At 42.0% G+C, this 25,678-nt stretch overlaps 1 protein-coding gene across 1 annotated transcript in view; it reads right to left on the reverse strand.

The window, feature by feature from the left end:
* Positions 1 to 25,678, reverse strand: part of LOC122812332 (bestrophin-2-like) — a 222,456-nt gene that overhangs the window by 68,703 nt on the left and 128,075 nt on the right. Inside the window, exons 4-5 of the mRNA XM_044084743.1 lie at positions 11,817 to 11,971; positions 2,378 to 2,455 (exon numbers count right to left, since the gene is read on the reverse strand). Of these exons, the coding sequence (XP_043940678.1) occupies positions 2,378 to 2,455; positions 11,817 to 11,971 (233 nt within the window). The remainder of the gene's footprint in view (positions 1 to 2,377; positions 2,456 to 11,816; positions 11,972 to 25,678) is intronic.

Raw genomic sequence — 25,678 nt, forward strand, 5'->3', positions numbered from 1 at the left:
AGGTCTAGCATAGGTCTAGGCCCCTAGAACAGGTGTTCGCTTTGCCATTGGTTCTATTTAGCTGCTTCAGTATCACCCCTGTGCCCAGTACAACTTAGCTAGTTAAACAGGAGCAAATGAACTCATTAAAAATAGTAAATTCACCTGGCAGTTTTCTTTTCAAATTATTTTAACATTGATGAAACACTTTTGCACACTTTCAATGTGCACACACGCATCCATACTAGCTTATTTAAAGGACAACGGGATTCTGTTATTAAATGCTCAACTTCTCTGTCTTTTTTCTCCCTGTTTACTGTCCCTGCTATGAATAAACAAAAATACAGCATGTAAAAATATTTTAAATCGACCATTTTTCTCCACTAGAACAGCAGCACCTTACTGTACTGTGGTGGTTTCACTTTGTTCCACCCTTCCTGCAGTCTCCAATTCACTGATGTCATCAAGACCACTGAATACAGCTAGCTTTCTGGCCATTTCCCTCCCCAAACTGACATCATCACTACCGTCCTAAAAACCTACCATGCCATGATGTCACAGCTCCCTGGTCCTTCCCCTACCGATACAGAAAGTAAAGGCTAGAACAAAGAAACAGTACAGGAGTCAAGTCTCCTGCTGTGAGATGTTAATCACAGCAGGTAACAGATCAAATTACCCTTAGCACTTTGACAACTAGGGAAGTTAGGTGCAAAGGGGGATGGGAGATCAGTCAAACTAGTACAATTCAGGCTTCACAAAAAATGCAGTTTAGCCATTCTAAAAAGCAGCAGCAGTAAAAAGCACTTTGAAAGTCTGTTCTGTGGGATTTGCACCGTTTGTGCTTTAAGTAGTCACTGAACGGCAAAACTGACTGAAAGACAGCAGTGCATGCATGTAAAATCAATGCAGTAACAGGAGCTTTAGGAAGAAAGAAGCCTGCTTGATGTAATTTTTACAGTCAAGCACTGCATTTTGGAATACCTGGAGGTAGACTAAAAAACAGAATTACTTCAAGATGCCAGACCCCATGTGGTCAGACTGAGAAATTACATATAAAAATATTTAAAAACCTGTAAATAGTCCCAGAGTGGTATTAAAATGTGGGAAACACCAAATCAAGATGAAATAAACATGTTTTTTTTTTTTCTTTTTTTTTTTCTTTTTTTTTTTTGAGTCTGTGGGTGCGGTTCTGCTTTAATTTACTGACCATGTTAAGTTGTCTGTATAGGGATGTTTCACTATAGTAAACATTTGCCAAAGGAAGAATGTTGGAACATTTTTCCATGGGCATCTTCATAAAACTTCAAAATTTTGCCTCATTTGCTGCAGATAACACTTTTACTAAAATGGCTATCAGATTACTTTAGATGGCAAATGTTTTTGCTACCATAATAAATGTAGCTGACCTTTGATGGGGACAGTCATAAGTTATTCCACTAGTGCTGTGGTCATGTCTCAGAACCTGGAGTGACTCTACATCTCCCTGGAGCAACAGACAGTAGCATAGTGGTGCATTAATTTTTGTATGGGTGCCCTCTTCCAGAAACACCAAGATACAAGTCTTCTTACTGACCAAACCATGAAGGCCCATAACTGATATCAGTGGTACCCTACCTGCTAAGCCAAGTCAAACACAAGTCCCTCAAGGAACTACAGTCAGTAACCTGCTTTTAGTAATACAGAATGGGCTGCAAGGGGCAAACTGGTCTGTTATTTGCATTCAGCAGGTTTGAATTACTATTATGTTGGTATTAACACCACACATCAATTACACTCATTGTCAAAGGAAATAGCTCATGTCCAGTGCAATGACAGGAAGGAGGAGTTGCTGTGGCCAGAGTCAAAAGAAAATGCCCCAACCTAAGGTGTGCCCTTGGAAGCAACCAGGTGATTAACATAACAACCATCTACTTAGTACTCTGGTTAAAGGAGTAATTTGACAAGGCAGCTAGTTAATACACTGAAGTAAATGGTTTTTTTTCTATGTAGTGAAATGACATAAGCCAGTTAATACTGCATACAAAACAAAAAAAAAAACAAAACTCACAAGAAAAAAATAAAAAAAGACTTTACCTAAGCTAATAGTGTGAAATTCCCAAACTATCAGAAACAATATTTTTGCCAAAGACTGCTCATTCAAACAAAATAAATGCAATTTAAGCCATCGGTTGTATTTGTAGGTCAACACTCAGTGGTATGTATTACCAGTAGCTAAATTGTGATGACAAGAAACCTGATCCGCATAAATTATGTTCAGTTCATAACAGAGTGCAAAGCATGTATAAGCACTTGCCTGAGTCACCTCAAAAAAACTGCACAAAAGTAATCTTGCATGCAGCGACATAATCCCAGTTTGTACACAAGCAAAACCAACAACTCAGTAAACCTGCTTGCTTACCTGGGTATACACAAGGGGGACACTGATCCAATCATAATGAAACAGCAGCGAGCAGTTACCACGAAATTCATTCAGTTCCTAAAATTGAAGTGAAAAAAATTGTGTACTCAGAATAAATGTGGGATCCTTCAAATCAAAGTACTATTCAAGAGCTCTCATTGCACCTTTTGCTTGCTTAGATTACAGCAAACTTACTTACTGTCATTCAGCACTATTTAGAGAACAAAGGTTTCTGTCAACTCAGTCAATGCTTTTGTCTGGGGGTGGGGGGGGGGGTGAGGGTTACTAACTCACGATTCAATGCAGTTTTACTAGGATGTTACAGACATGCTACAAACGGGGCTATTTGTATACAGACTAAACAACAACACTGAAAATTGGCAATCAGAGTCTTGATACCAAGTACGAAATGCAAATGAATTCACAAGCTGGCAAAATATTTTATTTTTATTGGACATTTGTTAACCAGGTTGGTCCAACTGAGCCAAGGGATAATTTTTGGTGGAGACCAGAGTAGAAAACCTCCAAACAATATACAGGCATGGAAAAGACATACAGTAACATAACAGTCAAAGGTACAATCCCATAACACAAAGAGAAACTCCAGTCTATAGCACAGAAACTCAATAATCCAATGAAAATTCCATTACAAAAGAATACAATGTAAAAGAGGTACATTCAGTTTAACTAAAGAGACATAGTATTGGTATAAGTTCCATCCTTTTGGTGCAAGAGGGTAACATCACTGAATTACATGTCAGAGCGTAAATAGGAGGCGATAATTCTAATAGAACAGAAGAGGAGTCAAGTCCAAAAGAGGGGATGTAAAGACAACCGTGATGTCATGCGGGGGCTTAGCACGAGCAGGTGATGTCATGCGGGGGCTTAGCATGAGCAGGACCAAGTCTTTTGGAGACAGTGTTTTAATTCTCTTTTAAACTGGTGTTTTTGGAAGATTTCTTATATTGAGGGGGAGTGTGTTCCAGACATGAGTTACTAAGTACTTGTAAAGGGACTTTCTAATGTTCTTTTTGGGTTTGTAGATGTCAAGAAGGTGTTTAATCAGTAGTGCGGAAGGGGTCAGAGGGGGGTGTAGTAAGATACTAGGTTGGCAAGCGAGGGGCAGGAAGAGGTATTGTAGATAACAGAATGTGCGATATATAATTGAGGCAGTAGTAGTTGATGACAGAATTCAGGCCATTGAAGTTTCTTTAGGACGAGACAGTGATGAGAATTGTGAGTAAGGTTAGTGGCAAATCTGGCTATTTTATTGTATGTTTGGTCTGCTTTGGTCAATAGAGTAGACTGAATATTAGCAAGGATGGGGCAGCATAAAGTAAACATAGTAAGAGGAGTGACTGAGCCAGAGAAAGTTTGGAGGTAGGTGTAAGGAATTTCCGATTTCTGTAAAGTCGCCCAAGTTTCTGGTGTTTTTTTTTAATACATTGTTGGATGTATAGGTCGAATTTTAGTTAATTGTCAATTATGGCATCAAGTAGTTTGGTATGAGGTTCAGCTTTAATGCTGGCATTGTTGAGGGAGGTGATGTTAAAGTAGGATTTGTGTTGTGCCAGTATTGTAGGAAAGAAAAGGAGTTTTGTTTTAGGATTTAGTACTAGCTGATTATTGGAGAGCCATGTTTCAACAGATGAGAAGGTATCTTGAGTCAGCGTTAAGATTTTAGGAATACTGTGGGTGTTGGTGATAAGTTTGGAATCATCAACATATCGTAACGGAGTTGAGTGGGGGCCCAGGATTGATCCTTGAGGAACTCCTGTGTTGACTGGAAGGAAGGGGGAGAGGACAGTTTGCCAGCGAACAGATAGTTACCTATTGGAGAGGTGGCTGGGGAACCAGTTTACTGATGAGCTACAGAGACTAAGGTATGAGATTTTATTTAAAAGTTTAGAGTAAGAAACAGTATCAAAAGCCTTAGCGAGATTAAAGAATAAGCAGGAGAGCAGCATGTTGTTGTCATGGGTCTCCGTTACTGTCTGGGTGAAGGAAAGTAGTGCAGTGGATGTACTGTGGTTGGGTCTGAAGCCATGTTGGGTGGAGGTTAGCAGGTTATTGTCAAGCAGGTGTTTGAGTAACTGGGTATGTACACATTTCCCAAGAATTTTGGAGATAGGGGACAGGATAGCAATTGGCCTATAATTAGAAGGATCGGTAGAGTTTCCACCCTTATGTACTGGGATTGTAAAGAAGGATTACCATGCATCAGGGACACAGGCTTCAGTAATGGATCTATTTAGGAGTATAGAGACTGGGCAGGCAATGGATTCCGCAGCAATTGTAAGTAAATAAGAAGATAATTTATCAGCAGAGGGGAAGCAAGGTTCAAGTCTGAGCAAGAGAGATTTGATGTAGGTGGTGGGAACTGGTTTTAAATGAAAAGCTATTGGAAGGCATTTTGTTGGGGGATGAAGGAGGGTACAGGAAGTGTTGTTATTTTGAGTTAGTTTTTGGATTGTTCCTATGAAACAATTGTTTAGCAGAGTGGCTGTTTCAGTAGCAGTGTTGTGGGAAGGGGTTAGGAGTGAAGATTATTAATGGTTGTCCAGAATTTTTTTTGGATTATTCTGTGGGATTGATTGAGTGGAGCAGAAGAAATTCTTCTCATTATTGTCAACTAGTTTCTTTGAAAGGTTTTGGAGCTCTTTGTACTTTTGAAGTAGGGGAGGGGATTTGTTTTTGACTCAGGCTTTCCAGACATTATCCCTTTTATGTATAATGGAGCAGGTACGTTTGGTGAGCAGAGGGGCAAAGCTAGATTTTATTCTGATTTTTTTGACAGGTGCTAGTGAATTTAGTATGTATAGAAAAATCTGACTGAATATTTCAAGTCTCATTGAGAGGGAGTTGATGAAGGAAGGGCCAGTTTATGCTGGACAATTTAGAGTTAAAAGTATCTGGACTAAAGTTGGTGTGTTTACAACATTCTCTATATAAAGCTGGTCTTTGGATATAGGTAGAAAAATGGTCACTTAGAGAGTCTGGAAGTATCCCAGGGTTATGATAAAGACTAGGATCTGAAGTGAGGGCCAGTAATGTAGCTTTTGTTAGTGCGAGTAGGGGAGGTAATGAGTTTGTGGAAGCCGTGACGATTGATGCTGAGATTAGGAGATATAGTTGTAAGTTTAGTCCAGTCTATGTTTATGTCACCAAGGATGATGGTTTTGTATGGTACGTACTGAGCAATCTATGAGAGTATGTACTCAAGGATAGGAATATTGTTCCCTGGAAGGATATATATACTGGCTATGGCAAATTTTTTGTGAGAGTTTAGGTAACAGTTTAAAATAAGAAGTTCAGCAGGCTCAAAGCTAGGTAAAGAAGTGAAAAGTGTGGAAAGATTAAGTTGTTCAGAGTAGAGGATGGCAACGCCTCCACCCCTCTTTTTGATTCTGTCAGAGTGAAAGAGGTTATAACCTGGGGATAAGATTTTAGTGTTTGTGATATGTTGTTTTAACCATGTTTCTGACAGGGTTAGGATATTGGGGGGGGGGGGTGTTGGTAATCCAGAAATGCAGTTCTGTGATCTTATTTACAAGTCTCTGAATGAGTAGATATTTAATGTTTTGGGAGAGGGAGAGGGGGTGGGAGGTGACAATTGAGGGGGTGAGGTATGTGGTTGCGAGAGGTAGTGGCAGGTGGACCTGGGAGGGCATGGACCGTGTTCCGAATGTTATTATGCATTTCGAGACCATCAGTATGTGTATAGTTTAGCTTTTGTAGCAGGATGTGTAGAAAGATTGGCTGCGTCACCACAAGGTAACTTAACTGAAACCAGTAGGACAGTAAAAGCAGCAGAAAGCAACTGTGAAGAGTGAGGCAGGGATAGTTATTAGAGTGGGAAGACCTGGAGAAAAGCAGAGGGTATGTTATCCAATAGCGGTGAACTAGCTATTGCTATGAATGGTACAGAACTATATGTAAAGAAGTGTGTGAATATTAGCTGGAGAAAGGTAGGGGAGAGCCAGTGTGAAAGCAAGTGTGGGGGGGGGGGTGTTTTGGTGATGTGCGGCAGTTAATACGAAATTACAACAGTACTTAGGTAGGTAATCAGTTTTTAATTCAGAAATAGTATTTTTAGACGCAGACATACAATAACTGAGCTGACGAAGTTCCACAGTGGTCAGTAGTTGGGAGCACTCAAGGTGCGTTTTTGTTTTATATCGTTGCTGGTATGATTGTTTCCTTCAAAAGGTGGTTGGGAAATCTTTGGGGTTTATTTCCTAAAAAAGATAATACAAAATGGAAATTTGTAAAAGGAGGCAACAGAGAAGTAAGTGAGAGAATGCAGGAGAGTATAGGACAGGAGGAAAAGAGATGAGAAATGTTAAGCAGTCTGTCGAGGAAAATTAGTACGGTCTTAGCTAAATAGGCTCACGTTTTAAACTAATACCGTCCTACAAGTGTGTGCTCCACTTTTTAAACAATTCAGGTATGCATGCACATTCGGATAACTACTAACATCAAAAACACATACAAACATACATACACAATGAAAATATTTGCCACAGAATCTATCTAGAATATGCACATACAGGTAGAACAGTTAAACATCGCTAAACTCTTAGTTAGTTGCACAGTTATAGTACAGGTTATCGTGGCAATTAAATATCTAGCAAACAGGTCACAACGTATGAAAAAACAACTTTGTTACATTCCAGTTATACAACTATAGCGTATCCCACCAAGTAGCAACCTAAAAGGACTTGTGCTTAAACGTACCTGAGAGGTTAATTAAACATATTCAATGCCATGAAGCACTGAAGAATACTGTAATAAAAGTAGGTCATCTTAAGGACAGATTTCAGGCTTAATGCATTAGGGTACATATAAGCAAGGCTGAAGAGATATAAAGCAGGGTTGTAATTGTGTAATGTGTGTATGTGGGTGGGGGTGGGGAGAATATAAAAAAACCTGACTTAGTATTACACCCTTCTAACTAGGTCTACTGGCAGCACAAAAACAATATGTTCTCCTATGAAGCCTGAGATTCAGTCCTTACAAATTACCTACAGTTGTGACTCACATAAGCCTACCCTCTACCCACCTGTGCAATGTACACCAAGCATGCAAGCACATCCATTTAGCACTCTGCACAGCCAGTGTGTTTCACTGTAAATCATTTCCTAGGTCAGAATCTGACAAAAGAGGCAATAACTGGTCTGCCCACAGTCATTACTTCAAATCTGCTTGACACAGAACTGGATACTTGTCAGCCAAACAAGCTGACAGTGTGGTCTTGATTAAGCTACATATGATGCAAGAATGAAATGAGGTCACCACTGACAGCATGCACAAACCTCAAGGATTAGTGATCTGCTTAGAACTGTAAATCCCCTCAACGACTTGGATACTTCTGTGGAAATGGCTGTGCATCATCAGGTTTTGGTATTAAAGCTTTGTGCCTGAGAAAAGTCAATGAAAGTTGACTTATCCAAAAACTGTATTCAATTACTTGCACTCTCTAGATGACAACTTTTTAAGAGAACACCACATGGAAGTGAGCAACAGTAATACTTCACCCATCACAAACACCTCCACAAGACATAGATCACATACATAGAAAACCTTCAGTACCACAGTCAAAAGTTGGGGTTGTGCTTGTACCACTATGACAGACTACTGGTAGTGCCATCCCAGAATGCACTGGACATACTGGTTATTGAATATGGCTCTCTGGGGAAGCGGACTCGTACAGTTACCAAAACAAAGAATGAACAAACAAAAACGGTATGTCTGATCATGAAGCAGTGTCGTCTCAAGGAGCAACTGAAACGATCTTGTAAAAAAGCAACAATCAGTACCAGCCCAAAGAGTAATAAGCATAGACACACGTAGAGATGTGTTGGCACACAGGCACTAAGGAGACATTTTAGTGCCCTTCACAGTGCCACTGCAGTCACAGGCAAGTGGAGATTGCTACAAGTAATAATTAATGCACATAGCAACTTAAGATTATTATGTTTAAGGTCTGTGCCATAGCAGGGAGGGATGAAGCCCAACTATGGTGCAGGCAACTAAAGTTGGATTAGTGGTTTGTGGACCTGCAGATCTGCCCAGGAAAGGAGCATCAGCTGTGGACTGCTCACTCATTCTGAGTGACGGAAGGAGGCTTGTCACAAAGACAACTCCTAAGAGGAGCACTAATCGTTACCTACAGAAATGAGTGGGTTTGGCATAATGGTGGAGGTTTTCACCTTGTATATACAAGGTACAGGGTTTGATTCTGACCTCAGGTTATTTGCTAGGCTTAAAATGGCACTTCAGGGCAGTTAGTCTAATATTGGCCTATAATCAAGGCAGCCAGAGGCTGAACAGTTATGGTCCCCATCCATCAGCAAGCAGAGGTATGTTTCCCCCCAGCAGACTGCAATAGCGAGCTTGGCAGAACTGACAAGTGGGGAGGGTAGGACACCCCCCTCCAAAGGATCAGCAAGCTGACCCACTCCTTACCTCCCCAACTCTCACCTAGGAATAAAGGGCCAATCTGAATTCCCAGGCAGGAGTGAATGGACCATAGAGATGTCACCCAGCATAGCAATGCCCCATTCCCAGGCACCCCCCCCCAAAGAAATGGGCCGACAGGGTTGTAGTAGTGGAGCCATCAGAGGTCCTTGAGAAGGAGGAAGGAGATAAAGGAAAAAGTACACCTGTCTCCAGCTTCCCAGGATAAATGGATGCATGTCCAGCTTCCCAGGATAAATGGATGTATGAGGTAAAGTGCCTGGCTTAAGAAACAGCCGAGGCAAGTATGTGTTTTGGGAGAACAAAAAGAATAAATAATGTGCAGGTCTCCAGCTGCTTGAGCAGCAACTTTAAAAGTGTACAGTAAAGGTTCTGGGTTCAAATAATAGTGGAGGCACTTCATGTTTGTAAGGGTTCCATAATACTATCCACAACTTCTCTTCTGCTTGATAAAAATATGCCTGACCTATGTACAAGACTAAAGATTTTCACTATTTGTTTGTAGTTATACATATCAACAGAGCTTTTAATTTCTCAACTTTTGGATCATCTGTTGTGGAGCCATGACTGTACATGAAGTATATGATGCAATTTCTTGCTCGGGTGTTTCTATTCAATACCAGGAAAAGCTCACCTATAGTCCTTGTAATTCTGGGAAACAGGACACCATCCCCTGCAGCCAACTTTCACCTCATTAAGTAGTTTTAGCAATATTATTTTACCTTTTTTAAGCCAGAAACATCTTTATTGAATTATCACTTATGAGAGAGGCAAGGATAGATTTATATAAATGAAAACAAACCATGTTGACATTTTCAGTTGCAAACATTATACATCACATTTTTTGCACAGTAATTGTCAAACATTACACAGCTCATTCCATTCCTGCTGCTCCTTAAACCTCATTCCCCCTCCAAAACATTATTCTGCATGAATTGTTCCCACAATTCCCATTTTTTTCTATGTAATTTGCTCCTACTGAGAGTCCTTTTATCTCTGTTGCAATATTCACTATTTCTGGCATGGAGAGTTTAGAATTGGGATTTTCATTTTCTAGCAATTGCTTTTTTGGCAGCCACCAGAATTAAACTCAGCAAGGCCTTACTATGTTCCAGGCAATTCCGATCCTGTTATCAGCTCAAAAAACAAAATTCCACAGTTACACCAATTTACTCGCCCAGTATCTCTGACAGAGCAGTCTGCAGGGAATTTTTAAAGTCTGCCAGCTCATTATACTCCCAGAAAATATGTTCCCAGTTACCTCTTTCTTCCCTATCACACCTCCAAGATTTGCTATTTGAGGAAAAATACTTTGGAGTCTACTTGGGGTATAAAAATACCTATGTAAACACTTCCAGGCAAAGATCCTAACTCTTCTACACTTTGTTGCATACTTGGGAGCCATACATACATCTTCCCATTGTTTCATTGTGAATTGCATATCCAGTCTTTCTTTCCAATCCTTTCTAACCCCTCTGATTGATTCCTATAATTATCATGCAATATGTTATATGCCCTACTAATTATCCCTTTTTAACAGCAGCCTCTGTTCCAGATTCTACTAAAGGCTTTATCAGTGCTGATCTTTCACTTAGGACCCCCTAATTCCTTTCTCTTTGCCTATACTCCAATATCAATCCTTGATAGGGAAGGCAACCTCCCACCTACAGTCCAAATGAATTCTTGGCCTCTTCCCATTCCATTACTTTTCCCTCTCTAATGACTTGCTCCCAATATCTAGGTTCCTTTGCCAGTTTTCTCCAGTAAGTTCCAGCTCCCTTTTGCCTATTCTCTGTACCCCTAATTGCAGTCATTGCTATTAGAAGAATCACCTTTCTCCACTCCTGTGCGGACTTGCTTCTTAGAGTACTTTGGTTACTGTTATTTTCCTTATGGATCTGAATCCAAAATCCCAGTCTCTCTGTTTGAGCTTCTCCCTGTTTCATCACCATCCCTTTCCACTTTGAATTATAGCTTTCTGCTTGTGCTACGTATAAGAGCCTCAACTGTGTAGCTCTGAAATATCCCTTCAAATCAGGTAACCCCAACCCACCCTACTGTACTGAATGATCAGCTTATTGCACTTGACTATTGCAGTGTTCCCCTCCCAGATAAAATCCTTCACCTCTATTAATTACAATCCACAACATCTCCTCTGGTTGATAAAAATAGGACTGACCTGTGTACAAAACTAGAGTGCTAAAACCATTTTTCATGCTTGTACCTTGCTATCCATATCCACAGGCAAGAGGTTCAAAATGTTCTATCATCTTGTTCAGTCTCTTCACACACATCTTTAGGTGCCATAACAGAGTCCTAATATTTTACCTGTGAGCCCATGTCAAAATGTGGGGTGTCCTCCAATCACTCCTCTCTCCTGGACTGTAGGGGGGGGGGCAGTCACTAGTCCTGCCACTGCTCTTTAACTGACCCACGACAGTAAGTAGGCACAGATCCTCTTTCCACTCTAACCAAAACTTTCCCACAGCAGGCAAGTCACAGGTCCTATAAACACTAAATGACCCATGAAAGCAAGCAGGTAGTAAGTCAGTCAAGTCTGTCCTTAATGCCATACTCTTGCCCAAAGCTTGTGACAGCAGACAGACAAGTCACATATCCTGCTGCTTTCTTTCCCTTCAGTGATAGTCTCATCTCCCAGTGTTACTCTCCCTTCTTCCAGCATCACCCCAGTGCTACTTCCTGCTGCTGCAGAGAAAAACTGATTGATTGGAAGACTGTTGGCAGCTGCTGCGATTCTCTATCCAGCCCTCCTACCATGGCAGATGGGAAGTTCTCTAACCAATGAACCCTCCTTCTGTAGCATCATGCAGCCAATCACAGCACTTACAGCTGTTCCATAACCACTCCTCCTTCCCTCCCCTCCCTCTGGGACAGCAGGTAGGTTACAGCTGCTGCCCTGCCCTCTATCCTGCAGTTGCATTTAACTTGTTCACGTTACCTCCAAGAGCAGTTTCAGCGTGTGATCATCTTTGACCCGTCCTTCTTTTCGTGCTTGGGCGGACAGATTTGAGAACCAGACACACGGTATCCAGAATTTATTGTAGGATGACTGAAGATGCTCAAACTTCTTACGTTCCTCTCGAGTCATAAAACCTAGGGAAGCAATAGCAGATAACAGACCTGGTCAAGTGCATACCATCAGAACGTAATAAGACACGGCATGCAGAAATTACAACTCTGAGACACAGTCACCTTAAACCAACAAACTTCTAAAGCACAAGTGCTTGCAGCTCTGTAACAGAATACTTGCATCATCTGTCATTACCCAGCATGCTTTTCAAACTGTCAAAGGTGAATTTTCAAGAAGGGATTTGCTAGTCTGTAGGTTACATTTGTTTTAATTTCATTTGGCACATGTGGTACATAAACAGTTAATCTGCATCTTTGTGTATTTAATTGGTTTGCTTGACTAGGTCCATAACTCTCAACCTCTTAGCCTGGACAAAGCCAAAAATAATGGGGGGGGGGGGGTCAGGTGGGCAAGGCCCAAAAACAGCCACAAATTTTAAAAGCTGCTTGTAAACTTTGAAAGCTGCTAAAATAGAAGGTGTTGTGCTAGTAAGCATTTTCTGATGGATATGAAGTCAGAAACTTACATTTCTGGCATTTTATATTGATTTCAATCTTCAGTGGTTTGCCAGAAAAACACATATTTTGAGGAATAGATCAAAAATAAGAGAAGAGAGTACTTCTGTCCCAAATGAGAGAGGTCTTGATCTCCAGTCCTCAAGAAAGGCACATTTACATCCAAACTACGAAGGTCTTTGGTGATCTCCTTATGACAAGGGATTGACGTCACTGCTCTGTCCTGGTCCTACTAGATCTCACATAAAAACACATGGTGCTGTGCATCATTCCATCTTACTTCACAAACCAGAGCATGGCCGAGCTAACCCTGGAGTAGACCTGCACTGGCTTCCCCTACCTCACTGAAAGAGCTCAGAGAATGCTTTGTGGTGAATTCCACAACTTCCTACCCTCTGAACTGTGTTGTTTCACAGGTGCCATTTTCTGACCCCTTTGTTCACCATACACGATGCCACCCACTCACTCACATAATGCTTCCAGAGGCAATACCATTGCTATGCAGAGAACACACAGCCTTATCTCTTTCACCCAGGAATCTCAGTCAGCTGTTAACCACTTAGCCAAAGACTTGGGATGTGCTTAGGCAGCATGTCCAAGATGTTGACGATAGTCATATGGGTCTACTTCACAATACTGAAATGCCACATTGAAGACCAGTTCATTGAGACATCGCCAAATCCTCTAAACATTGAACACCTGCAACTGTGAAACCTAACCCTTCGAACTGAACCACTTGGCCACCAGGACAAAAAAGAACGCAGCAGCAAGTAAAACCCACCAAAATGGGGGGGCTTTACCCCCATGTGGAGGGCTGCATCCCCACACCCCTCTAACTAAATAGTCCTACTCCAACATCGCACTAAAGTGTGGAAAGGGCAAGCTTCACCATGGTGGCCACGTGGTTCACTTCCCGGGGTTAGGTTTCACTGTTCCAGGTGTTCGATGTTTAAAAGATTTGGCAATGTCGTCTCAATGACCTGGTCTTCGACAATGTGGCATTTCAATACTTTGAGGTAGACCAGGGCATATATACCAGTCTTGGGGATTACTTGACACCAGTTTTGTTTACATCCGTTTACTGTGAACAAATCAACTGGAAATTAAAATCCCTTTTCTGTGGAAGCTTTGGGAGAAAATAAACTTTGTATATGCATCCATAGAGCTTATGGATATGTGCAAATCACCTGTTAAGCACATTTATAAGGTTATAACAGAGAGACAGAGAGTTCAACAATGAGTTAACTGCACTATGCGATACACAAATTAAAGTGAATGCTTTACAGAAATTACAGAAAGCTTTGGAAGTAACACTCCATAAAAAAGGAGGTTATTACCTCTCCCTACTCCTCCCTCATTAGGTCTATAATAGAGTACAACGCCCAGTTTGGCGTGTACCTCTCCAAACACCTGTACCAATTGGAAAGGCCACAGACATACCTCACAAAGACAATCCATGGCCTCAAACACCTGTCCTAGGCAGACAGGCTCAAAATCACCATCACTCTACTCAGTATCGTACAGATTGCTCAGAAGTGATCTCTGTCTCGCCTACAAGGCAATATCAGACCCTGCCCTACTAGAGATGCTCCATATACATAAAAGTCTAACTCCTCACACATTACCCACTCAAAAGGCCTAAATCTAATATGAGACATCAACAAAACCTGCTGGAGAGACAGGTTTGTCTCCCAGAGGCTGCCCAGTCTCTGCAATAGACTTCCCATACATGTCAAACAGAGTACCTCACTGACCCTCTTCAAGTGCAGCCTTGAAGAGTGGATGGGAAACCACAAATTTGTTCCAGAGGTTCCACCTGTGTCTCTTATTGTAAGGGGGTGACAGGTGCTGAGTGAGGTTTCTTTTTTGAGGATAAACTCTTGGCTAGGTTTGTAAGGGCCCCAGGGCCATTAACCTAGTAACCGCCTATGACTATGAAGCTTTTATACAGAATTAATGCAGAGTTTTGGTGGTTGCACTGTAATATGCATACTTTTAAAGGGTTTTTTTTTTAAAGAAAGTATTGGTCAAGTAGGGAGGGAATAAGGATAACTAGGTGCCCAAGTTGGGGTGGTACAAGTGTAAAAGAACCGGGAGAGGAGACAGATTGTTTTGTAGTGGAAACAGCAGCCTTGAATAAAAAGAGATCAACAGTGTGAGACATGACAGAGATGAAGGTCTGTGAGTGATTAATTAGTGAGGAATACATATCAGAAGACATGCACTTGGGGAGGCTTATTATGTGGTGACCAGAAAAATATATGTTGGGGATAAGAAGTATAAGAGTACCTTGAGAAGCTCCATGATGTATTCCGGAACATTCTGATGATGGTTCATTTAGAAGGCATGTCTGCACAAGAGAGGTACTGTAGCTGGTAGTAGCAGTATGCTACTGTGTGGGGAAGAGAAGGTGTCAGCTGGTATGGAGAAGTGACATCATCATGCATCAAAAACAATCCTGATTAAAGGTTTTGGTGCATTTGTTTGATTGAGGGAGAGAGTAACATTGTTTTGCTAAGGGGCAAACATATAGTGTCACAGTTGCCAGACATTTTTCATATGAGAAGTACAAGAAAGGACATACCAGTGCAGTAACCTGCTGAGAGAGGGGACATGCTTGTGAATGATTTTTGTGCTATTTTTAAATTGGTTGAGTTTGAGGAGGTTGGGGAAGTTCAGACAGTCTAGGCATTTGAGGGCAATGCAGTGGTGTGTTCTGTTAGTAAGGCTGGTGGCAACCTTTGCAATCCTGTTCTGCACTTCCTAAAGTCATTTTAAGTCATATTTGTGTTGTTTAACTATTGTAGGCTACACATTCAAGTGTGCTAACCTGTTTAAAGCATTTACAGTGTTTTCTGTTAAGTTACTGCTGCTTCTGTTGTAAAAAAAACAAAAACAAAAAAAAAAAAAAAAATCCTTGTTTCCCGCCTTTCTTGAACTAGAGTAGTCCAGACTTCAGGTTTTGCTGAATCCTGGGCTGTGGTATAAGTTCTGTGTGTTGCCCATATCCTTACTTGGATAGGAGGAAGCTTCTCTGTTCACCAGTGAGAGTGGGGAGCTTTGAGCAGCCTATCTGTCCCTGGAGGAGTGGTCTCAGCCCTGCAACTAGTAGTCTATTGGCCATTTTGGGCTAATTCCCATCTTTCAAGCTCCCTGCCTTAAAACCCACATTTGTGTGGTTTTGCACATCACGCAACACTGCACAGCGCTGTTTCAGCAGTTTTAAACACTTCCCAGCTCCACAAAGTCTGCTCTTCAATTTTTCCCTTAGAACTAGTCAAACTCTCAAAATAAGCACTCAACCTTTATTCTACAGCCCAGCACTTGCTCAAATGTCTCAGTAAGCACTAACAAACTTTAGCACTACACCCCCTTATACTATCCAGAGGTACAAGGCCTCCTATTCGTCCATTTCGGACAATCAATAAATCAGTTCTTTAAACCACCCAGGCATATCCAAAGTGCAGTTTCAGGTATGCTCTCCAGTCCAGCTGGTGAATCTGGGAATCTTGAGGCAATGTTACAATTGCCTTATGTACACAGACAACCCTCTCCTCCTTCCAACAAACTCAAATATATGTGCGAGATGCAACTATACAGCCAAATTGGAGGCCGAGCTCTCTCAACCCAAGACTGGCACAGTCAGTCAGGCGGAGAAGGAAACCACTCGCACCACAAAATCAGTCTCACATAAACCAATCGCACCAGCAAACAAGACACAAACTCACAAAAACATACTTGGAGGCTCTAAATAAAAATCTGCCAAAGCAACAGAGACCGCCAAAGCAGACACCCAAGCAACCGCTACCCCACAACAACTTTCACGTATTGCATACTTCACAAAGTCAGTGTGCCACGCAGTCGCAGCCCCTAAAGCTAAATAACACAACTAATACACTAGTAATTGGAGACTCTATTGTCAGGCACACTGACGTCCCACTCACCAGACTGAACAAGGAGAAGGTCACTGTAAGCTGCCTGTTGGGTGCCAGGATCTGCCACATAACACAAGCACTCAGGTCACTCCACAGCAGGTACAAATATGACTCTGTTATTGTCCATGTTGGTGTGAATGACCCGAGACGTACCTGCCTGGACTACATGAAGAGACACATAGAGAAGCTCTCTGATCATGTAGCCTAGGCCGGTATGATCCTGAGTAGCATCTTGCTCTCAAAATGATCAATTTTAACAATTGGCTAAGCTATTGGTGTCACACAAAGGGGATCCAGTGTCTGTCAGTCTGGGATGACATGCTCGACAAGCCACGTTGCTTCACCAGGGACGGCTTGCACCTTTCACCCTTAGGCTTTTGAATACTGGCTAAGGCTCTTGCCACCCCATAGTGCCTTTTTTAAGGTAAGGCTCAAAAGACAAACCCACCTCCATAGACAATACCAGAAACAAAAAACTAAGGGTAATGCTACTCAACGCCAGATGTCTAAACCTCAAGATGCATGCACTCCAGGCACTCCTCAGTATGGAGAAAATCGATATCTGTGCAGTAACAGAAACCTGGTTCAAGGCACCAGAGAGCACCCCGGCACTACCAGGATTCAACTCATACCATTCTTTTCGGCCCCAGAATTCAGACCGAAATACTAAAGGTGGGGGAGTATCCATTTTCATCAAGGATAGCCACACCTCCAGGTTAGTGGCACTGCACGAGGCAGTGGAAACCATCCATGTGCAACTGACAGTAGGTAAAACTGCTTTTCAGTTTGCAGCCTGCTACAGATCACCCACCTTGTTTCAGGACCCCCACTCGGCATTCCTGAGAACATTGGAGAATATGAAGGTCTCACCAAACACCATGATATTGGGGATTTCAACTACCCAAACATTGACTGGGAAAACTACTCAAGTCCAAACTCTTTCACCCAACGGTTCCTGGAGTTTATAAACTCAAATGCCATGGAACAACTGGTCACCACTCCCACAAGAGGGGACAACATATTGGAATTGATCACCACCAACATGGGGGCTCAATGTTCCACACCAGAGGTAAACCCCTCGTTGGTAAGATCAGACCATAAACTAATCACAATGGACATCCACATCCTGACCCCACCCCCAGCCAAGGAAACCACTGTGAAACATTTTTCAAAAGCAATCTTCACACCTCAGGACCAAGGTGGAAAATTTCAAAGCCCCCAAGCTAATGGAAAATGCTACCCAAACCGCAGAATCCTTTACAAATGCACTCTATGAGCACGTACAGGAATGTATGGATCGTGCCATCCTAAGTAAAACCAAGACTCACTCCTCCAAAAACAGGAGACCAGTCTGGTGGATCCCGGCCATAAATAAGCTATACAACAGAAGGAGGAAATTATTACACAAGGCAAAATCCCAAAAAGGGAAGGCATCCCTGATCAGTACTAGCAAGAAACTTCGATCTCTCATAAAATCATCAAAAGCTAGCTTTGAAAGAAAAATCGCCAAAGACTCTAAAGATAATCACAAGGCGTTCTTTAGCTACGTCAAGAATCTGGGTGGCAACTCGCAGATCTGCTCCGAGCTGGTGCAAAATGGCACAAAATACACTGAACCCACTGACATTGCCAACATCCTGGCGGACAGGTTCACTGCAAACTTTACCCCCCTTCCCCCCCAAAAGGGCCAGTATCTATCCCAGAAGAATGCAGTCCCCCTGACATCACAAATACACAGGTGAAAGCAGCCCTCTCCAAAGTAAAAAAACACAGCATCAATGGGACTGGATGGTATCCCGGGCTGCGTTTTACACGAGCTCCAAAATTAACTAAACCCTCACATAAATTTATTGTTCCAACTCAGCCTTACCACAGGTTATGTACCCAAAGAATGGAGTACAGCAACAGTGATCCCGCTCCACAAAGGTGGCGCCACAAAGGATCCCAGGAACTATCGCCCTATGAGACCGACTAGCCTGGTCTGCAAGGCTATGGAGCGCATCATCATGGATCTCATAAACAAAGACATTGGGAACCTCCAAACACTGGACCCTACCCAATTCAGCTTTGTGGCAGATCTTGCCTCTTAAACCTAGATGACTTCTTCAAAATAGTTACCAAAGCCATAGATGAGGGAAAGGTAGTCCACACAGCCTACCTAGACCTTGCAAAGGCCTTTGACTCAATACCCCACTCTGGCATCATAAATAAGCTTACCAGTTTAAATATTAACCCATATGTTACAAGATGGGTTGCAAACTGGCTCAGGGATAGAACTCACATGGTCAGAGTCACGGGTGCCATGTCCAACTCTAAACCGGTTACAAGTGGCGTCCCACAGGGCTCAGTTCTGGGACCTCTCTTGTTCAGTATATACTTCTCTGAGGTACAGGCAAACATGGGAGGACTATGGCTTACCAAGTTCGCAGAGGATTGCAAACTGGGAGCCATAATCGACGTGCCGGCTGACAAGCATCCTCCAGAAGGGCCTTGCGGAGACTGATACCTGGTGTCAGAACCATGGCCTCAAGCTAAATGCCAAAAAGTGCACACTCATCCCCTTTGGGAAAAACAAAATGCCCACAAACTACCACATAGGAGGTAATCCACTAAGTACGGAAATAGTAATTAGGGATCTGGGGACCCAAGTAGATAGTAACCTCTCCTTTGACAATCACATTGCCCAAGTGGTTAGAAAAACCTTCTATATAGCTCACCTAATCACAAAAGGGTTCACATCTAGATCAAGAGAGGTCATTGTGCCCCTCTACTCATCGCTCATCAGGCCCATAATTGAGTACAATGCCCCATTTGGGATGTACCTTACCAGACACCTGCAACAGCTGAAGAGACCTCAAAAATACCTTACCAAGAGGATCGTGGGCCTCAAACAGATGCCCTATGCAGCTCGACTAAAGAAACTCCAGCTCTACTCAGTTGCTTACCGCCTCCTCAGTGGCAATCTCTGCCTGACGTACAAGGCCATGTCTAACCCGGAATTGTTGGACATGCTCCACCTCAAGAAAACCAAATCCATTAGAGCTACACGCTCCAGGGATTTAAACCTTAGCACAATAAATAGGACATGCTGGAGGGATAGATTCATATCCCAAAGGCTTCCCTCGCTCTGGAATAGAATCCCAGTCCATGTTAGGCAGAGCCCCTCGCTGACCCTCTTCAACAGAAATCTTGATGAGTGGATAGGAAATCATAAATTTACTCCTGGGATCACTTATATGGCCCTGCTGGACAGAAGCTCAGGAATCTAGTCTAAAAGGGAGGCGAAAGCCAACACATTCTGGCTAGGCTTATAAATGCCCTAGGGCAGATGGCCTAGTACCTACCTATGAACCTATGACACCACATGAGCAATCATGCAACATACATACATACAAAAATGTTTCAAGCATGGACATTAAGCCCTTCTAGCGTGCCAATATGCCAAAACACTTGTTCCCATAATAAATGTCCAGGCTGTTCTTAAAAATATCTAAACTAGTACTTGCTTTAGTGTAATTAGGTAGTTTGTTCCAAGCATCAACTACTCTGTCAGAGAACCAATTAGTACACTTCTCATTCCTATAGAATCTTTTACATAGGTTATCTGACGATTCTCTAGTACTTTTCGATAACCCCAAGCATTCCCAGAGGTAGTTGTCCCTAAATGCCCTATATACCTGAATAAGATCTATAAAATCTCCTCTTAAATATCTGTAAGAGACACTGTACAAGTTCAGATATTTTAGTCTTTCATAATAACTTAGATTTTCACATCCATGGATGCCCTTAGTATATTTCCGCTGTACTCTTTCCAGTTTATTCATGCTTGTTTTCCTATAGGGTTTCCATATTGTTATTCCATACTCAAGTTTGGGTCTAATGTAACTAACAAAGAACGACTTCATTATGTTTGATTTCCTAGACTTATATAAATATTTTTATATAACCTATGGTTCTATAACTATCATTAGCCAAATTGGTTGATATGATTAGAAAAACTCATAGCTGACTCTACCCATATACCCAGGTCCTTAAAAGAGTCTACAGTTTCAATCACTGTGTACTGTATTAAATAATCATCTTTCAAATTATGTCTCCCAAATCTCATATGCTTAGTTTTTGATGCATTTATCAGCATATTATTCTCCTGTGCCCAAATGGTCAATTTAGTCAAATTATTTTGCACACATGCCTTATCTGTAACACTTGTAATCAGTTTACCTAATTTCAGGTCGTCAGCATATAGACTGTAGAACATCTCAGATGAAAAAGTAAGGTCTGAAAGATGCAATCTAAACTAGTAAGGGCCTAGTACAGAGCCTTATGGCACACCTTGACTGTAACCAAGGATTTCACCTGTCCAGTTGGTGTGTGATACTTGCCATGTCCTATTTGTAAGCCATGCAGCTATCCATCTTATCAACACTACATCAACATGTCCAAGGTGTGCAGTTTAAGGATGATTACTAACCAACTGATGCTAAAAGACCATATTTCAGCTACTGTCAAATCATCTTTTTTTCCCCAGCCTAGGAATATCACTCTTACTATCCAACAACATAACACTCTTACGATCCAACAACATATCACTCTTACTATCCAACAACATAACACTCTTACTATCCAACAACATAACACTCTTACTATCCAACAACATAACACTCTTACTATCCAACAACATAACACTCTTACTATCCAACAACATAACACTCTTACTATCCAACAACATAACACTCTTACTATCCAACAACATAACACTCTTACTATCCAACAACATAACACTCTTACTATCCAACAACATAACACTCTTACTATCCAACAACATAACACTCTTACTATCCAACAACATAACACTCTTACTATCCAACAACATAACACTCTTACTATCCAACAACATAACACTCTTACTATCCAACAACATAACACTCTTACTATCCAACAACATAACACTCTTACTATCCAACAACATAACACTCTTACTATCCAACAACATAACACTCTTACTATCCAACAACATATCACTCTTACTATCCAACAACATAACACTCTTACTATCCAACAACATATTCCACCTTCAGATCACCTACTGTATTATGCTGCTCTAGTCTTTTTTGGTTGGATTTCTTAATTCTTTTTACCTGGGGCTTACACATAAAAATTTAGCTTTTTACTTAGGGCTTCTGCATACAGAGCTTTACGACCAGCAGCTGGTGTAAAATTCCACACCTTGACTACTTACTGGGGTGTCTAGCTAGAATGGCCCACAAGACATTTACAAAAGTTCTTGCACTTTTATACCTAAGCCTACGTAGCTTGTCTCCTCCTTTTCCTCCTCCTCCTCATGTGTAAAACATCCTGACATACCTCTCAACTTAAGAAATCTGGACTAAACCTAAAATAATGGGGTGGGGGGTGGACAAAGATAGGGACAGATTTTAAATATTAGTCTTATAAACTTAGAAAGTTGCTAGAATAAAATGTGTATTAGCATGCTTTTCTGAAGGATATGAAGTCTGAAACTCAAAATGTATACCATTACTCAGTGACTTCAGTCCTCAGTGACTTGCCAGAAAACCACAAATTTTATGAGGAACATAATGATAATGAGACAAAATCTGGACATTCTGTGACAATCTGGACAGTTAAGAGGTATGTCTCCTGACCAGATACTGACTGACCTGATGACTGCACTTTATCTTCCAAGGGATACTAATAATTTAGCCCTTTGTACATACAAGACTTCACTTCAGAACTTGCAGTTTAATTGACCACAAGTCCAGTACTAGGTAGCATTCTTTAAAAAAAATACTTATGTAACATAGCACTTAACTGATCTTTGCATTGCATTGACTAAGCACAACTGGTAAATCGGTTCTCTTTGCTCATTGTTTAATTTCATCAATTTTCTTTTTTGTGTGCGCATGCATGCTTTACCTTATTTGTACCACACTTTATTACTACCTACTTAAATTTTTATAGTTGTTTGTAACCTTTTAATCTGTATGGTGGTGGTGGGAGGGGGAGGGGTTCAACCACTTAAACTTAGTGAAACAGAAGCAAAACTAGTCCTTGCCTAAACTACTACTGGAAAAATACTGCATTCAAAGAACTCGTCTGTCCCTAATAACCGGCTACTATTGACAGTGTGAAGACTTTCCTAGTAAAGGATGGACAGTCCGCTATAAAGGGGAGGGGCAGTAAAAGGCATTATTTGGATTTTTTACAAGCCTGCGGACATCTCTTTTGGGGTGCACTGCAATGCTGTTTGTTTGGCTAGTCTGCACTGCTATAATCCCCATTGCTTTTTATAAAATAGTCTCTTAGGGGTTGGAAGAAGCCTTGAATATAGATGAAAGAAAAACATTACGAGCTTACCAGTCAAGCTCATCTAAGAAAGGACTCGCCTTGATAGGCCCTTCATCTGTGCATTTGTCTCAACAGTCTCATTCTTTCTGTAAAATTACATTTAGGGATGTCTTTATAACCATACTGATGCACACTGTGATGTGTGCTTTGTCTCCATAAGCACATACTTCTTCATATGCTGCCCATTTACCTCTCTGCCACTCGTGAGCACCCTTCTGCCCACCTACCTCTCTACCACTCGTGAGCACCCTTCTGCTAGTGAAACAATGTAGAGCTGACAACTGCATCAAACCAGTGATAAATAACACAGAATATGTCCGACTCCCGGTGACAAAGAGCAGCAGCTGTTGAATAGCCATCACCTATCTATTGGGGTGGGTATAAAGTGGATACTCCAGAGTAATCATGCATGGTGCTTCAACTAATCAACTAAAAGGGCAAGAACATTAATTTTTTACATCTCACACTTAGGAGTCTTTGACTGATCCTACGCCTGGGCTGAATTCCAAGCAGTAATCACCAGGGTAAGGATGGCATGACTCCCTGAGATTGGTGAAAGTGGCCAAAGAACAAGTGGCCATGGCACACTCCTGTAATGGTAACACCCTTGAAACAAGCCCTGAAGGCAGCTGCTGCTCTGGTGGAATGAACTCTGACCACAGTACTTAAAATTACCAAATGGCATTTACCTGTAAGATGGCAGAAGACAATGCAGTTGGCAGTTCTTGTCTGCTTGGCAACAAGCCCTTCTCTCATTGCAACAAAGGAGATGAGTTAACAGGTCTGGCTTCTCACACTCCTTCCCCCACACCACATACCATCCATGTTCAGGGTGTGAAGGGTCTCTCCCCCAGATTTTTAATACTACAAAGAAAACACAGATGGATGTAATGGCTCAGGGAAGCCTCCAAAAACTCTGCAGTGGAAATACGAGTTCATCGTGAATCTCTCTCTCTCTCTCTCTCTCTCTCTCTGTCCTTGTGAAAGAGGATGCATTTCCTTACACATGAGACCTGAAGCAGAGATCCAATGCAAGCAGGAGAAGACCACTAGGAATTTTTTTTTAATGAAAATATATGCAACTTTACTAGTTAAAATTATAACAGCAATGTTAGCCATGAAAATACAAGTCCCATGAGGTAAGAAATGGCTCTTCAAGAAAGAGGTGTGGCACACCTTTCAGAACTACTACTGCAGATGGTACTGGGCCACAGTTCAACCATCCTTGAAGTCATGACACGCAGAAGCAGCAGACACAAGTATGTCAGCAGTGGAATAACTGAGGCCTAAATCAAAGATATTCATGTTCTAGATCACCAGCCTTGCTGCTGGTCAGACAGAAATGCAGCGAAGTAAAGACATACATCTGGCAAGTGGAAGGCTTTTTAGCAGCCTCCATCACCTAAATCAACTGGAAAATCCCTCATGATTGGGAGGGGGAGCTGTATTAGAAAGCATGCTTTGTGGAGCCAGTTCTAATGCAACTAGGAGGCATTTAAATTACCTCTATGCCACTAGTCCAAAATCACACGCTCCAACTTGAGATGAGAAGAAGTTTGTCTTTCTCAGACCTTGCAAAGAGGTGTGGAATCAGCAATGCCAAAAATACGTATGTGGACCTTATATCCCATGGGAGAAGGAATGCAACAACCATAGTTTTCCCCTTGCCCTGCTGAACAGAGGAAAAAGGATAACCGCATTCTCTAAGGTGACAAACTAATCAAGTGATCAGACACAGAGGACAGTGTCCTGGCTCAGAACATCTACCAGCTCCTTCACTTCCCTAGGGATGCAAAGTTCACAGTAATAGTCAGCCAAGTGCCTGCCAGGCACCACACGGACCATCTTGACTAGATAAGGACAGGTCCAAGACATCTTCTCCATGGCCTTTAGGACCACAACCACCACTTACTACCTGTATCCCTAGCTGACTGCTGTGGAGCCCTCTTGTTCAGGGGGATTACATTTTTCCTTATGTGGAATCATCAATAGGCTCTCAAACCATAGGCAAGAGTCCATTGTAAGAAACAGAGTTTAGGCATCAGAAAGGGGAAACTCACCAGACATTTGGCGGGGGTTTGTCCACCACTCCTGCACCTGTGACAAGGTGGGGGTTTGTCCTCCACTCCTGCACCTGTGACAAGGTGGGGGTTTGTCCTCCACTCCTGCACCTGTGACAAGGTGGGGGTTTGTCCACCACTCCTGCACCTGTGACAAGGTTCCCACACCAAACCTAGGTTTATAAAATGTGTAATAGGTTCATAAGTATGTACAAGGCTATCTGCCCGAGGGCATTTATAAGCCTAGCCAGAGTGTCAGCTTTCGCCGCTCCATTGATTAATTAACTGAGCCTCTGTCAAGAGAAGCCAATGAAGTGATCCCAGGGGTGTATTTTCTGTTACCCATCCACTCGTCAAGGTTTCTCTTGAAGAATGTTAGTGAGGGGCTCTGCCTAATGTAGTTAGGAATTTTGTTCCAAAGCATGGGGAGTCTCTGTGACAGGAATTTATCCCTCCAGCATGTTCTATTTATTGTTGTGGTGAGGTTTAGCTCACTAGAGAGAGTGGCTCGCAGTGACTTGGATTTCTTTAGGTGAAGCATGTCCATCAATTCTGAGTTGGACATGGCTTTGTAAGTCAGGCAGAGATCACCTCTGAGTAAGCAATATGCCACAGAGTACAGCCGGAGTTTTTCCAGTCGGGCTGCATAGGACGTTTGAGGCCAGTAATCCTCTTGGTGAGGTACCTTTGTGGTCTTTCCGGCTGTTGAAGTGTCTTGTGAGGTAAATGGGGCATTGTACTCTATGATGGGTCTGATGAGTGATGAGTAGAGGGGCACTACAACCTCTATTTTTAGATGCGAACCCTTTAGTAATTAGATGGGCTACATAGAAGGATTTCCTAACTACTTTGGC

The sequence above is a fragment of the Protopterus annectens genome, chromosome 9.part0 (assembly GCF_019279795.1).
Source record: "Protopterus annectens isolate FY-2018-M chromosome 9.part0, PAN1.0, whole genome shotgun sequence".
In the NCBI taxonomy this organism is placed as follows: Eukaryota; Metazoa; Chordata; order Ceratodontiformes; family Protopteridae; genus Protopterus; species Protopterus annectens.